General features: G+C 42.2%; 1 protein-coding gene across 1 annotated transcript in view; it reads left to right on the plus strand.

The window, feature by feature from the left end:
* The window catches only part of faf1 (Fas (TNFRSF6) associated factor 1), a 68,416-nt gene extending 56,231 nt beyond the window's left edge, over positions 1-12,185 (plus strand). Inside the window, exons 19-20 of the mRNA XM_080505891.1 lie at positions 1,824-2,036; positions 10,395-12,185. Coding sequence (XP_080362017.1) covers positions 1,824-2,036; positions 10,395-10,631 — 450 coding nt within the window. The 3' untranslated portion in view covers positions 10,632-12,185. The remainder of the gene's footprint in view (positions 1-1,823; positions 2,037-10,394) is intronic.
* Positions 12,186-17,369: the final 5,184 nt, after the last annotated feature.

A 17,369-nucleotide genomic window follows, 5' to 3' on the forward strand; every position in this document is an offset into this window, starting at 1 on the left:
GTGTGTGTGTGTGTGTGTGTGTGTGTGTGTGTGTGTGTGTGTGTGTGTGTGTGTGTGTGTGTGTGTGTCCCTACCACCACCACCACCCTTCATCTGTTTGCTTTCTGTGGTGAGCTGAGCAGAGCCAGAAAGGCAGATAAATGGCGGCAGAGATGCTCCTGATTGTTTGTGTGGACCTTCCAGGGGCCCCGAGGCTCGACCAAACGTGTGTCCTGTGGTTTCTGTAGGGACGCTACGTCTCACCGGTGTGGATGTTTATGCCCGCGTCTGTGGTTTGCAGCCTGTTTGTCCGTCTACTGTCTCACACTGTGTGTGTGTGTGTATGCACACGCGTGTGCATGTGTGTGTCAGTTTGTCCCCGGGGGCCCCTTTAACTCAGTCAGCATCAGTTCTCGTACCTGAGGGAGCTGATGGCGGAGCGGCACGCGCCCTACCCTGCCCACCCAACACCAGAAGCTGCTAATGAGCTACTGTTGTACACTCTTATGAAATATAATTGCATTATGGTGTGCAAATAAAACCGGGGCGTGTTGTCACAGCATATGCTCCCCGGCTGGCCAAACAGGAACAACAAGCCAGGGGGGGGAGGAGGAGGAGGAGGAGGAGAAGGCGGCGGCGAAGGGCCGCAGTAGAAAGACGGGGAAGGCTCAAGGGAGCAGCTGAAGCATGTTTTTAAGAGCTGTGGGGCGTTGATTAGCTTTGCGATGGAAGATGACAGTTCATTGTTGTCTCTGTGCCTGTTTAACCGCTCTCACTTTGCGGTGTTGAAAATATTACCATATTCAGAGCCTGTTAAAGAGCATATTTCCTCCGACGAAATCAAATCTTAAAATTATCTCAACTCGACATTGACATCTTCAACAGGCTCGGTCCAGGGATAAGAAAGCACGATGGCTTGTGAGAAGAGCTCACTTGGCTGTTTTTAACATACTGTTATGCTACTTGGCAACCTTCTGAGCTCTGCAAGGCTTTTGGGAGCAGGGTGAGACGCAGGGCAACTAATTTAATAACATTCTTAGGACAAGAAAATCGTTTAATTAATGTGAAGCAACAGTGCTGCAATAAGGCACTGGGAGAAACTTCTTGGCTTGTCTTTCATAAATGCTTGGATAGTGTGTCATCATCTTGATAACAGCCAGAGTCACTGACGAGTCTTTGGTTTAAGTTTACTGAAAACACAGACAGAAAGAGAGGACGTCTTCATGCGCTGGAAATGACTTTGTGAAAAGCTTCTTGGCTTTCTTCCTTTCCTCTTCTGTTGTATACCACAGTGTTTAAATGTCCAGGAGTCGAAATTAGGCAAATGTAGTTATAATAAATACATTCATACTGTTTTGTAGACATTGGTGGTGGTAAATGTTGCTGTGGGTCTGTAGAAATAGTGATGTAGCCTGATGTTCATTTAATTTGGTATAGGAATGGAATTAATGTCTAGATTTTATTGTCTGGTCATGTGGAGTTGCCAATCATCAATATTTAACAAATAACGTTTGAGGTTTTTTTAGCATCGGGGATGTACACTGTATATATAATGTGTATTTTCTTTGAATACTGTGTACCACAACACTCCTGCGTCATACCTGTCCTCTACTGTAGTGGTCATCACATTTTTGTGTCTCGGCAAGAACATCCTTTTGCGGAAGGAAACCAGATAAGAGGCCTGTGAGAAAACACAAGCAGGCCCTCACTCCCAGTCGAGCAGTACTTCTTAAGTACCTGCAGCTTTGGTCTATTCCGTCTACAACCTCCACAAGATGGCGAAAGCTTTTCAGAAGATGTATGGATGTAATAATAAGAACCCTCGATTTTCTGTGTCTGTGCAGGCAGTACGCATGACATTGGAACAAGGCCTACCTCCAGAGCCCGACCAAGAAGCGGGGGATATCTGCACACTGAGGATCCGCACCCCGAGCGGCAAGTTCCTCGAAAGGCGTTTTCTGAGTACTTCGAACCTCCAAGTACTGTTTGACTATGTGGCGTCCAAAGGATATCCCAGCGAAGAATACAAGCTCCTCACCACCTTCCCTCGCAGAAATGTGAGTGTCTCACCAACACACTTTCAAATGCACTTGTAAAAGAAATCTAGCTGAAAATGGTCTGCGGGTGGGGGGGATAACCGAAGGATGCAATACCAGCACATCACTAGGTTAATTTCTTTTTACTGGTGCTTATTAAAAATGTAAGTAAAATTAAAATGTTCATTTTTATCATAAGAGAGCGACTTCCAGGAATTTGGGATTTATTTAGACATGAACTGAGGTATATAAAGCCTTTCATTCTTAATTCACAATATTAATTGAATTAGAACTATATATTTTCCCTATTTCTTCAACTGGTAATGACATTTTCAATACCTGAATCATCTTCGTCTGTGTGTTTTGGGGTTTTTTAAATAACTGAAAAAATATATAACCTTTCAGTGGTATTGTAATTGTCTTCAGGTATAACTGTAAATGCCCTTGTCGGTACTGAGTTCGGTGGGTTTTTCCACAACGTCTCTCAGATGCTGAACAACTTTTTTTGGTTTTAAGCTGCCTCAATGTTTTTTTCTTCACTTGATCACAGATTCAATTGAGGGGCTTGAGATTAGGGCTTGTAGGGTCGACGCCAACTGTTTCAAGACTCCTTGTTCTTCACATTGCTGAACATAGTTCTTGGAGTCTATCGAGCTGTGGTAAATGTACTATCACAGTACCTCTCTGATGGAAGCTTAACATTCAAAGTGCCTATTGCATTTGTATGTCTGAGCTGTTCGAGTCAAAGATTTATAATTTGATAGAAGCTGACATAGTTCTGTTGTCCAGTTCCAGGACTTTTCTGCCCGCATCAAAAAAGTGTTTCATTTTACCTTCCTGCAGAAAAGTGTCAGTAGATTTTGAAGTACTTTTGGTCAGAGCAAACATCCCCACTGGAGAGATCCACAGCTGTCATTGGCTTTTCAGTTTGAGAATCAAGCAGTGGCTGTGAATGAAAAGCAGCGGGGACAATAATTCAATCGGTTATGACTTAATGGTGATTGTGGGTTGTTTTTTTTGTTTTTTGTTTTTAAATTATTCCTTTCTTTTGTTTGTGTGCTGCAGTTGCTCTGTTGCATCACCGCCTTTGTTTACTCGCACCTGTGATGCGGGAAGTTAAGCCGACTGTTTATCCATCCACCTGCACGCATGTATTATTCACTGAATATTAATTAGTATCGGTCCACTGTGAATACAGTACACTCTGATTGTGTTAAGATACAGTTGTCAGCGCTAACAGAAGTATTCTCTGTGGCGCTTCTGCTAACGCCCGGCAGCACTCTGCTAGCGACAACTAGTCATTAGAGGGCTTGGTCAAAGCGCGCCGTGGTAGCGAGTTAATGAGCACTGTTTTAACTACCACTTTAATTAGCCATGCTGCTGGAAACAAAAATGGGATTTCCATTAATCAAGAGATGAGTGCGTGTGGAGGGGTGGTGGTTGTATGGAGAGGTGTGTGTATGTGTGTGCGCGCGTGTGTGTGTGTAGGCTTGCCCAGGCAGTGTGCCATCGTGGTCTATGGAGACCGCCGGGGCACAAACACCTCAAAGTAACACACACATTAACGCGCAGCTCACACTCGCCTCCTCGTCACAATCACACACTTCAACACATGCACAAATATTTTCAAGCAAACACATGCCCCGCTCACAACTTTGTCACTTAAAGGATTCACAGTTGTCTCTTTATAATCAAGAGTAAACATGTGTTTGAGACAGAGATAAAGATGTGTCTGCATCGCAGATGAAATTCCGGCAAAAACAGGATGGGAGGATTAGAGGGGGAGAGGAGCGAGGAGAGGATGGAGACTGCAGAACTCGTCAAAAAAAGGGAACAGAGAAGACAAAAGCTTAAACAAAGAAGTGATTTAATCAGAGAAACAGTCTGAAAGAGAAAAGGATAGAGAAGACAAGTGGGGAAGATATTAAAAAGAAGAAGACGGGAGATAATTTCAGAAAACAGAAAGGCGAGAGATTTGGGGGAAAAGAGTGGAGGAAAGCGGCTCATTGGTAGTGCCAGTATGAGGCTGTGAACACAGGCCCCTGTCTAATCCTGCAGCTCTGTGTTGTAATTAAATGAGAGGAGCATAGAAAGCCTCCATCCCGTCCAGACGCTCTCACTGTTGCTCTGCCAGGATCAGAGGATAGAGGATAGACCACTATTGCATTTGTAATACTGCACAACTGTTGAAACCTTTTTTCCCCTTCTCTAGTTTCCCGGGGCTTTGAGCAGTGTCACTCTTACTTTTGCTATTACTCCTTCTCGTCAGTGTGCTTTATGTCATCTCACTTCATTCAGCTGTAGCACAAAGCAGTTAGATCTACTCAATCCGACTTTAAAAAAAAAAAAGTTGTGAAGCTGGATTGAAGTATTTTCTATCTACAACTACAGCACTTTCTATCAAGAGACAGAGCTTGGAAATCTGGTGGCACAGCCCTGTACCCGTTTGTAAACCTCAACTGCAGCCACTCCGTGGCGGGGATGTCTGTCTCCCGCTCGCGCCACCTTCCTGTAGCGGCGCCAATAAGTGTCTATTAGTCTCCACTTTTTGGACTCAGCCTCTTCCTCAACATTTGGTATCAGTGGCTTATCTCTTCAGCACTACAGCAGGCCTTACACTGGCATCATTTGTACTAGGCTTAGCCGTGCTCAGGGAACTAACCCTTTCTCCGTTTCAATGACTGTCAGCGAGTTTGAGGAGAAGGAGGGGGAATTTTAGTGTTTCAGTTTTCCGCCTTCCATTCACGAATTTCCTCCTTTTCCCTTTGATACTTGTTGAGCACGAGCCTCCGTCAGCAAGGCTCCAGGTCTTCTTCTTCCTTCAGCATGTGGTGAACATGTTTAGACTGCAGTTAAAATCATTTGCATTAGGTTCTTTCCTGCCTGGCGGCTCACAGGTACCCAAACACTGTCAAGACAGCGTATTAGTTTTCTCACTGTGATACTGTACTCTATTTCACCTTGTCGGTAATCCCTCTTCCAGCTCTGTCTGTGAATTTGCCCCGGTAAAGTCTTAGACAAAACCCGAGCTCCAGAAAAAATAAGCAAACGCAGAAGAAGAACTTGTACTCTGCGCTGGAATAGATTTTACATCTGTCATACTGGTGTGTTTTTTGTTTTTCTTGTCCGGCTTTCTGAAAGAGCTGTAGGAAAACTCGCAGGAAACTGAGCATCAGTTTATTTTCAAAGTAGTTTCATTTTGAAAGGCTTCCTCAGGACTTCCTCCGATATTACCTCCATCTGACTCCAACCTGTATGGCTGCTTCATCTCTGGTGGAGGAGACGGAGGGCAGCATCGCCTTCATCCACTTATGTCTCTCTTTACTTCAACTTGCATTTTGTTTATCGCTACTTCACTTGGATGTTTGCGCTTCTCTATGTGGGAATGATGCATGTGGAGAGCTTTAAAAGTTTTTCCAAGCCATTGACATTGGCCGAGCGGCAAAAATAAAGGCGCCTGATAGATTTTCCTGCAGCACCGTACCCAAACATGCAGAAAGTCATAAGGAACTATTTTCAGCCACAATAAGGAAAAGGGAGTCCTGCAGCAGATGGTGTGACCTCCACAGAGCCCTGATCTCAACGTCATGGAGACAGTCTGGGATTACATGAAGAGACACTGAGACGGGGCTAAATCCACAGAACTGTGGCAAGTTTCTCAAGATATTTGGAAGCAAGAACCTGAAAAACTGTGAAAAATGAACCTGATTGTACGGAGTTAGAACATATTTCCAAGTGCATAATTTCATCGTTTTAAGACATTTCCACATCTCTGAACTTAGAGGTGTTTCTTTTTTCTTTTTTTTTTTCTTCCCCCGCCTCTATGAGCTGAAGGATGAGTTGATGGACTAAACTTTTCAAATTAAGAATGACATGGAGGGCTAGATTTGATTAACAATTTCAGAATAGGTCAGTTTATGGAAGTGGGTTATTATTTTATAGTAGTATATATATATATATATATATATATATACCATTTAAAAGCTGATTTTTTTCCCCCTCAGGATTTTATCTCCATCTCTTTTTTTTCAAGCTTTTCCACCCTCTGCCTCCCTTTCCCCTCGTCTTCATCTCCCAACCTTTCTTCCTCTTCCTCCTCTCTGCTCCCGACACAGCGTTCATCTTTTGTCTTTTTACATTTTGCTCACTCTCCTTTGTATCACTCACTATTTGTGCCTTCTCCATCTTCATCCAAATCAACGGTTATTACCTCTAAAAATAATCAGTTTTTATATCTACATTTTTTTTTAGGCATACACAAGCCTACCCTCTTTTTTCCCCCTCATTTCATTGCACTCTCATTTTCTTTTTTCTTTCTTTCTTTTTTTTTTTTTTTACCCCGTTCTGCATTTTTCTGGTTTTTCCTCTCATCCTCCCCCCATCCAGTCCGCGCGGCACTCCCTTTGAAGTGTCTTATTCTAGTTGGCTCTTTTCTGTTCACGCCCCAGCACTACGTGTTGTCAACGCTCCTGGCAGCAGATAATGATCTCCCACTGCTTTTGTAATTGGCCAAATAAACACTTGACAACACAAGTTTAAAACAGACAAGTTATTTGGTTTTAATTAACATAGCAGGGCCTGTAATGGCTTCATTAAAAATGCGTTATTTCAGCTGCACGTTTGATTATGTTGGAAACGGACATCTTGAGGTCCCGTGTTTATTTTCCCTTTCTTTTCTTTCACGGCTCAGCGTTGCTTAGTGTCGCGTCCTCTGTTATCAGTGTGTTTTATTCATTTGAATCAGTTGACTTACAATGTCGTATTTATTTTAACTTCACATTAGGTGCTAATTATTTCGTTTAAACTGTCCTGAAATCTTCTGTTTATAGATGGCAAATACATAGAGTTCGTCGTAGTCTAATATTATATGTCTAATTTATTTATTTTTTTATCAGAAAGACCAAGAAAATATTGAATATTGTTGAAAGGCACCATCTGTCTCTCTGTTGGGATCCAGTTTTAAAATTAGGCTTTATAATGCAGAGCTCAGTAACTGCACTTGTTATTATAATATCACTTTAGATTTTGCTTCAGGCAAGCCGGGCTTAATTAACTTTTTTTTCTGTTAATTTATGTAATTTTATTTAACAGTTGTGTTCTTATACATATTTGATTGATTCAAGTGGTATTTTTTTCCATTTCATTTCAGTTTGATGAAAACCTTTACAGAATAATCTCTAAATGGGTCAAATGGTTTTCTTATTTGGCTTATTGATTCGATCTGAATTGAATAATAAGAATTATATTGACTCAAGGTTAAAAAACAAACCTGAAAACATAGAGCTAGATTGTGTCTTGCGTATGTATGTATGCATGTATGTATGTATGTATGCATGGCTGTGTAGGCACTGGAAGGAAGAATATGGCTTAGGCTGAGCAAAGGAAAAACAACAGCTTTGTTTGTTGACAGATGCCTCCATGCTTATGGTCTGTTAATTGGATAACAATGTAAACAATCACCGATGGCGCCCGTCTCCTGTGTCAGTGTGGCATCTTGTTTCCCTACTTTCTTTTTCAGAGTCAGATGCTGCTCTCCCCGTCGTCTCTCCCTCGTGCACTGCGAGCACAAACTCCTCCTGATTTCATTCAGCACACACACACACACACACACACACACACACACACACACACACACACACACACACACACACACACACACACACACACACACACACACACACACACACACACACACACACACACACACACACACACCTACACCTGCTCCACCCTCAAAGCCTCATTTACTCCTACCTGATGCTGTGGTGTCATGACAGCCTGTCGGGTTCATTAACATGGCAGCCATTTGTGACGCGGCGCTCCTGAGGTGGGAAAAGGAATACAGCAGCTCTGTTGGCCGTTTCCCCACCGTTGGGATGGATAATGTTTGCCGCTCGCACGCACGCGCGCGCACACTGAAACACGATCTTATAACCCTCTCATCACAGCAGCTCGCTCCCCCGCTGCGCCGTGAGCCAGTTGACGAGGTGAGGGACAAGAGGTTGCTGTGGCACCCTCTCACTGCGAGCACCGGGCTCGCCAGAACCCTGCTGAGAAGTCAAGGGTCTAAATGACACTTGGAAATGAGGACAAGGAGATGAAATCGTGGAGTCAAAGACCCCCCACTTGCACATGGTGTGACATTTCCAAACACCCATAGGAGAATGATAGGTTATGTGATGCCGCTATGTCCTCACTTTCCCCTCGTTTACAACCTTTGATTTTAATTTTTTTTTCCCTCTTTCTCTCTTTCTCCTCCCTCTGCATCATTTTACTTTAAAGATTTTCTCTTTTTACAATTCTTAATTTTATGAACACAAATAAAAATTTGGCTTGTGTTTTAGTCGCACAGGCCTTTTGTAATCTTTAAATTCTCTGTGACAAATTTAACACTCAAATAAACAAAGGTTTCAATATTTCCTTATGCCCCGTCATCTGTCCAGTGCCTTTCACTGCATACGGATGAGTTTGTAACTCTAACCCTTTAAGTTAACCATTGGCAAATAAAAAAAAAAAAAAAAAGCCTTGAAGTAAAAATGAGTCTCTTTAATGGTAAATGTGAAAACTATCACTTTGTCTTTTAATGTAATTGTTAAATATTTTTTGGCTGCACATGCCTTGATTATCTGTAAGATTTTCCATGAGCATGAGACAAAGAACAGATATACATCACTACCACAAATTTTAAGAAATTCTTATCGCTGATTTGTCATTGCAAATTGTAATAAATAGATTTGTATTTTAGTTTTGTTTTTGTATTTTTTCAAATCAGGATTTTTCTCATGAAGTAACATGAACACTGCGGTGCTTGCAGTCTAAACGTGATACCTGCTACAAACACTGCAGGCGACCGTAAGCAATGTTCACATTTCAGTCCCCGCAGCACTCTTGTTTTGAGCTTTTCACTTTGCCCGTCGTGAGGCCGACCTTTACGGTGTTCGGCTTGTCCTCCGACCTTCTACAACCCCCAGTACAGGGAGCGGACTAATTATCCTCCGCACGGTTTGAATAGGTTTCCTAATCAGAGGGGCTGATGCAGCAGTCATCAGATAAGCCCTGGAAACATCTCGGTGTCCCACTGCCTCGCCCAGCCAGCCCAGGTGTTAGATTGGCCCGGTGTAACACAACCCCTCATGAGATTAGCTCACATAATCTAAGAGGCCCACAGGGGTGGTGGGTGTCAGAGACAGTCGGATTGTCCTGTTTTAAAATACGTAGGTCAGACCCCCCCCTCCCCCCCCCCCCCCCTTATGAGGGCTAACTCAATCAACCCCGTTGTGGGTGGCAATGCAGTATTTCTCCACTGAAAGACAATAGCCACAGAGTAGATAAATGTTACCTTCCTTCTAAAGCATCAGGGACGTTTCAGTGTGACCTTCGTCAAAGTTGAGATGAATCATTATTTGCATTCGATAATCCAGTTCTCTCTCTCTCTCTCTCTCTCTCTCTCTCCTCTCTCTCTCTTCTCTCTCTCTCCTCTCTCTCTCTCTCTCTCTCTCTCTCTCTCTCTCTCTCTCTCTCTCTCTCTCTCTCTCTCCTCTCTCTCTCTCTCTCTCTCTCTCATCTCTCTCTCTCTCTCTCTCCTCTCTCTCTCATCTCTCTCTCTCTCTCTCTCTCTCCTCTCTCTCTCTCTCTCTCTCTCTCTCTCTCTCTCTCTCTCTCTCTCTCTCTCTCCTCTCTCTCTCTCTCTCTCTCTCTCTCTCTCTCTCTCTCTCTCTCTCTCTCTCTCTCTCTCTCTCTCTCTCTCTCTCTCCTCTCTCTCTCTCTCTCTCTCTCTCTCTCTCTCTCTCTCTCTCTCTCTCTCTCTCTCTCTCTCTCTCTCTCTCTCCTCTCTCTCTCTCTCTCTCTCTCTCTCTCGTCCTGTAAACTTCATTTGTTTGCTCCAGATTGGTGCCTTTTTTGAGAAAACCAACCCAATGGAAACAAAGCTCTTACAGCTCAGATTACACCTCAGGCTCTCTTTTCTTTTTAAACAGACTGCTAGAATAATACACACCATACATACACTCTCAGGTGTTTCAATCAGCGCTACACTGTTCTCAGTCTCAATCACGGGGGGATGTACAGCTCGCCAGCAGCTTCGGGAGTTTCGTTGGTGTGAGATGCTGCTAATGAGATTTGGGCAAACCTGCAAAGACGCTTATTTAATATATTTTATTAGTTTGACTGAACTGTCATTGTTTCTACTTATATTTAGGAATGAAGGGCTTCAGATTGATCAAGGTGTGTGTTCTCTTTGACCAACCGGAGGATTGTGTGTATATATAGTGGGAAGTTGTTTATATAATTCCGTTGATCGGACCCGACTATGAAACAAAGCATTTCCTGGGTGTTTGTCTGACGTTCGCCCTCTGTTTCCCCTACCTCATCTCTTCTCAGGTATCAGACTTGGATCCAGGGTCGACTCTGCTGGAGGCCAGGTTGTTTCCACAGGAGACGCTCTTCCTGGGAGCCCAAAGAGTAGGAACTGCCCCGTGGATTACTGAGAGACTGACTGATAAACTGGCTGGATGCACATTAGTCACCAAGCATGGGCCCCATTCCAGTCTGGGCCTACACTATACACACAGCCACACACACAGCCACACACACACACATAGATTTACACAAAGGTGAAACTTTCAGACGTAAATGAACACAGTCAGGCATACTCACACAAGTGCAAGTAAGCTTTTCTGCCCTCGGCCCGGTCGTGATAAATGAAAGGGTGGTGTGGTGTACATGTGTTGCACAGAGGAGCAAAGACAGTATCACAAGCACACAGCCAAACACTCACAAGCCCTAATCCTGTCTCTCTCTCTCTCTCGCCCCCTTTCTCACTCTCTCTCAACTCCTCACATACACTTAACACACTTCACCTTCCAGGACTGCTGTGTCATGGTTTGTCTCGCACAAGACAAGCTTAGGACAATAAGTGTTCAGAGACTGAGATGGCAAATCTTTGTCACAAACAAAAATAAAGGACTTGTTCCCGGATTTTCAGTTAAACACAACGATGCTGTTTTGTTAGAACATGGTTTTTGTGTTTGAAATAATAAAAATGATATGAAAATGTTTTAGGAAAAACTTCAATAAGTCTGAGCTGACTCATCTGAACCTCTATTTACCCTCCCAAGGCTAATTTATGCTCGATGTTCGATACGCGCATGGATATGCACAAAGCCTTCCATCTCTACCTTGTGTTCATTTCATCCATATTTCTTTCCGTCCCCTGGAAGTGTACGGATATGGACCAACGGAGGAGTGCCGCCGCTAGCCTCGGGGGCAGCGTAGCCGCTGAGTGCAACTGACGGTGGTCACCAAGAAGAAACCAGTCCGTCCTTGAGGGCAAACCATATTGCGTAACACGGCTCGATAATGTAGCACAGTTGCAGAACCCAATTTGAGAAGTGCTACCAAAGCTTGCCAATTCCTGTACGGCGGAGGTGACGGGGGGACGGCGAGACGTTCAACCTCACTGACGGACGACGTGACTTGTTATGCTTGATGTGGGGCGCCACTCAGCCGAACAAGTCGCAAAACCCAGCGTGGATATCTTGAAATATCTCAAAACGACTGTCGTCATCAAGTTGCCTATTTTAAAGGTATAGGCAACCGCTGCTACCGACTACACTTTCAATTCTCCTGCCCAAACGGTACATCATCGTGTCCTCACCACTCGCCATGTCATCAACACAACTTCTGCGACTGTTGGCGTGGAACTCATTGCCAAGGCCTGTTGACACAGAGCTGCCCCCCTGTGGAGGTGTAGTGTACTGTCCATGTCGGCAGAAAGGGCGTATAGAAGCATACAGGCAGTGACGGAAACATCTTCTCAAATGCATTCACTTCAGTGTGTACATGGAGCATAAATCAGCCTTCAATCTTTCCCAACTCCACATTTTACCGACCCTGACCTGACCTGACTTGACCACGTCTTCCACCACCTTGCACCTGTCCGTCCGCTACCCAATTAGGGGACGGGGCTTGATGGGACACCAGCAGCATCTGCAATGTCTTTTCAGCCTTTGCTCGTCCATGACTTAACCACCACTGCTCAACAAGCCAATAGAGTGCTCAGTGTTCAGGTTTTTTTTTTTTCTTTTTTTTTTTTCTTCTCTTCTGCTGGATCCTTGTTGAAGTTTGTTCCTGTGTTAGGTTCAGTTTGATATACATTATATAAAATATATGTTTATGAGCATCAACTTGTGTCACCCTGTAATTTCTTGAAACCCATCGCACACACGCGCACACGTCTTTACCTTCGGTTGATTGAATCAGTATTTATTTTTTTTTTTTCTAAAGGCGAGAAGATGCAGAGAAGTCATTTTCAGTTTAATCGTTGCTGTTTGAAAAGTTTAACATTATCCACTGTGGTGAACCAGCCACTTTATGAAGTACTCCTGTGCAATTATGAAGCAGGGGGAGGAATGTACATTCTCTGGCACGCCACAGAATGTAGATTAAAAAAAATAAAGAATGAGGTGGGCAAAGTTCAGATGAAACCTTGTCATAAATATCAGCATATCTCTCAACAAGACTGATATATTTCTCCTTCAGTTTGTTAAATTAATACTTAAATGTCCATCGGTTGTGAAAAATGTTCATCTTGAGTTTGGAGTTGTGTTCATCTACTGTTTCACACTGAGCCTTGCCCATGATGCTCTGCTGCTCTCAGTCTTGCTCCTTCTAAAATATGTCAAGCATTCTCAATGTTCATAGAATCCAGTTTAACATTAGCGCATGCTACAACCACACAAAAGATCAACTCAGTTACACTGGATGATGTTTATAGTGCACGTTTACTTCTTCATTGTCAGAGCTCAGTTACATCCACACAGGCACTGGCCAGAGAGGCACTGATGGGATTCGAACCGCCAGCATTGAGATCGAAAGATGACGCCACGACCTGAGCCGCATCTACTCCCTCAAATGAAGCTGCACGTTGTCGTCTTGATGCCAGAATTCATAGCAGACTGGTTGCACTGGGTGACATTAGATGGTCTTTTATTGCGGCCACCCTGAGGCAAACCTGCGCAGTAATCCTGCTGTCAAATAGGCATCTTGATATGCCACACCTGTGAGGTGGAGAGATTATCTTGGCAAAGGGGAATAGCTCACTAACACAGATGTAGACACATTTGCATACGATGCTTGAGAGAAATAAGCTTTTTGTGTAACAAAGGGGGGAAAATAGTCTTCGATCTTTGAGTTCAGCTTGTGAAAAATGGGAGCAAAAGCTAAAAATGTTGGTTTGTATATTTTTGTTCACTGGATACAACTCCAAATACTTCTCGTTATACCTCCACTAAATTAAAAGTTGTGCGCAGTGTTTCACAGCCTCCCGTAAGTTAGGCTGTTATTTCTGTTTTTACATCAACTCCTCTGGTCTTTGATGAGGTGGCAGTTTTCAGACAGTTGCTGGTGCTTTGGGTAAACCTGCCGCTCATGTAATCCACTGGATAATGCACTTGCTTGATAAATTCACCCTTTTAAACAAAGTTTCATCGAGACCACCAGGAAATGTTAGTGTTCTCCTGACTGGATGTCTACTATATAGATGTGCTGACAAAAGTTCTATGTATTTGATCTTGGTGTACTATTGCAGATAGTTCTGGAGCAGACGCAGACTGGCTCTTGTGATCAGCTTCAGGCTTCTGGTCTGGGGGCCGCCAAGCAAGTTGACTGTTAGCCCAGACGAAGAAGGATCCCCTGGTCCTGGAAGGTGAGGGGTTGTGGAGGAATCTCCTCACTTCCTCTTTTTGATCACAGCAACATGTTAAATCCTAATTATTGTGTACAAGCCGTTGAACAGCTTTTAATACTTTATTGCCCCACGTTTTACACAAGCTTCCCTCAATTGTCCAGTTTTCTATTCTACCGATCCGTATGATTGCACCTTCATTTGCTCCTCGCAGACCCGTGGAGTGTCTCTCTTCGCAAATGTTTTAATATCCTCACTGTCTCACCACCTGGTAATCTCAGCCACACCGTGGCTGATTTCCTACCTTCAGTGAGCAGAGATCATGCAGGCTTAGCCCCCATCTGTAGCAGAGCTGATGAAGAAGACATCAAGGACACGCACACACACACACACACACACACACGCACACTGGTGCAGTGAGGTGGGTCAACTTGGACAGAGGTAATAGATCATTACTTTTGATATTATATTGTTTGATGGTAGACTTTCATCTGAAATAAACGAGGAAACCAAGACAAGAGATTGACACTAACTTAAAATGTGCCACAAATTGCCTGCAGAGGAAATAGAATTATTATGTAAATCCACTAAATATACACTTTTTACTCTGCATGTGTTTAAAAAAAGGTTCCACATTGAGTAAAGGGTGGCCAAAAAATGTATGTGTAGCTCCACTGCCAAAAACAAACAAAATAATGTTTGTGTTCCTGCACAATCATAGCCTTTATAGTATGTGATTATTGTATTTATTAATTTAGATTGTTTATGAGCAATGACGTGCATTTCACAGTTTTTTCTTCTTTTTTCCCCTTGAAATAAACTCATTAAAACAGTATTTTAAGATCACAAGTAGATCAAATCTCCTTAAACTGACCATCATTCTGCCATTACTTGTGAAACAAATCATTTACTCTCTCTCTCTCTTATTAAATTGATATATGAACTACAAAGTGTGGAGATGGGCTCGGCAGTTGGAATGTCTGAAAATGAAATCAATCAAGCAGTATGGGATTATAAAGAGTTTTTGTTTATATTATTATCATTAATATTGTCCAATACTAACTTGTAATGTAAGTAAAATCCCAACTTCAGATATAGATTTTCATTGTGGAGAGAAGCAGCCTGTGAGGGAAAGCCTTCTGACCTCATTCTTCTTTATGAACCGGATTCTATTAATCTACTATAAAATTACTTCAGGAAACCAAGTCATTTCAAGTTGTTTTGAGTGAATCTACTTTCCTGCAGGCTTCGTGTTAATCCTGATGGGGTGAAAAAGACAATTATCCATCTCTGTAAGCAGTGTCGTCAAAAGCCTTTAGTGCATATTTTTGAGGGAAAATGTGAGTCTCGAGGTGGGTTATAGAGTTTTTTTGTTTGGTTTTTCTTCAGAAATGTATCACAACGCAATCCAAACCTGCTTTGAAACACTCCCTGGCTGCGTGTGAGCGGCGCACTGGGAGTATTTCACGCGAGCATCCTGGTGTGTGAGTGTGTTTGTCAGTTTCTCCGCGCCTGTCATGATTCTCACGCGAGGAATGAGTCGACCTAATGCGCTCAGCCAGGCACGCTTCCTCAGGTTTGACCAAACTGGAGATTCTGCTGAAGGCTTCATTCAGAGCCTGGAAAGTGCTCCAAGACATCACCCCCCCTCTCTCTCTCTCTCTCTCTCTCTCTCTCGAAACAAATTACTAAGACAGAATGGTCTATTAGGAAATAACATGGTTTTTAATTAGATTTTTTTATTTTTGTTGTTGTTGTTGTTTTTATGGGATCTAACAAGCATTTATCTGCTGCAAGATCCTTTATCAAAATACAGGTTTCCCTGGGTTCGAAGACATCTTTGATAGGCTCTAAAACAATAAAAAAGTTACTGGTAATTTCTCCTTCAAACCCGTGTGGAGCAGGAAATTGCAGCCTTTTTTTTAACAGGCTGTCTCAGGAGCCACAGAAGCTACTCTGACTCTATTGATTGTTGCTGTGATTAAGAAACATGTACCGCACTTGTGCCAAGAAGATATAATAGCTCAGACATTAATCTTTAAAACATCTTTGCTCGTATTCTGGTAAAATAATCAATACGTGAAGTAAAGAGGTTCATAATTTCTATTGCAAAATGCATTAGGATGATTATGGTTAAATCCCTGTTAAAAGCTTCATGTAATCAGAGACGCCTGCATTATTCATTTAATAAATGGATTTGGTCTTTATTCCCACGCATAATGCTTTTCTTAGTTTACGTGAAATCAAGCTATATAGATATAGATATGTGCAAACGACAGAAGTTTAAAAAAAATATATGTTTAAGTTCACATTTGAAGGTCACCAGGCTACAAATTAGTATTAGTTTGTGCCAATTTTAACTTCCACCCTGTGTCCAGGTTACTGATTGCAAACGCTCATAATTACTGTGCTTGAGCAGTGGAAGCTGGCCAATAGCAACCCCCCCCCCCCCCCCCCCCTAAAAAACAAAAAAACATAAAAACACATAAAGATGCAGAAAAATATATTATAAAATATATTCATAAACTTATAATTAAACTATATGTTTATGCCATAAACTAGTATTTGGCCTTGAACTGTATTCCTTTTCTACATATAACCTCCAGTTAAAGAGAGGATTTTACTAATTTACTGACACCAGAGTGACTGACATGAAATGAAACCAATCAGCGTCATTCTATGTTCGAGACTTGGGGCGCCTTGTAAATCGTGTATCTCCAGACGTGATTGGCTTAAAGTTAGTTCTGGTTTGTTCTCGCGTGTTTCCACGAGATGTTGAAGACAACAACCGGTGAGTGTCTGATTTCTAACTCGGTCACGTTTCTTCTAATTTACCCGTTTAAAAGGAGAAATGTGGCTGAAAGGCTGCAGGTCAGGTTTAACTTTCTCCATGCTAGTTATGTTTAAATGCACACAAACACAAATGTGTTTGGAAATTTGCAAACGTGTCCAGATTTGAATTGTATAAATGTTTCGATACGTTCATATTTATTAGTGACTGAAAATCTAAGAGCTTATATACACATCTTATTTTACAGTTCTTTTGTGAAGTTTCTTTCAACGCATCGAAAATACGTTGAACGATGAATTGATGTGTTGTTTGAAACATATACCTGCTATACCTTTTGTTTTCCCTCAACTCAGTCATTTCCAGTAAACCAGCCCTAAAACACATTTATTTATATAAATGTATGTGTATATATATATATATATATATATATATATAAAAGGGACTAATGAAGTTCTGCTTGTATTTGTTTACAAGTATATTAATAAAAGAGTCTGAATAGGTGCTCTCTATTCGCTCCCTGTTTACATGTACAATGATGTTCAGCACTAGGGGCCTGTCACAATCTTTAAAAGGCCAGATTGTTGTAATGTGTTTTATATTTAAATGAAGTTAACATTGGCTGAAATTGAATATTAATGAAGAGCCCCATCTAAGACATTTACCACCAGCTGCCACTGTTGAACAGTATTTTTCTACTTTTATTAGTATTTCTGTCATTTTTGTACTTTTATGAGTATTTCTGTCATGAAAATGTAATTTTTGGTACTTAACACATGCTTAGACTTTAGACACACCACGTTTTGTTTTGTTTTGACCTCTTTTCATAATTTATGGACTAAATAGATACATTCAAACCACTACCTGCTACTGGATGTGACCC

The sequence above is a fragment of the Blennius ocellaris genome (genome assembly GCF_963422515.1).
Source record: "Blennius ocellaris genome assembly, chromosome: 12".
In the NCBI taxonomy this organism is placed as follows: Eukaryota; Metazoa; Chordata; class Actinopteri; order Blenniiformes; family Blenniidae; genus Blennius; species Blennius ocellaris.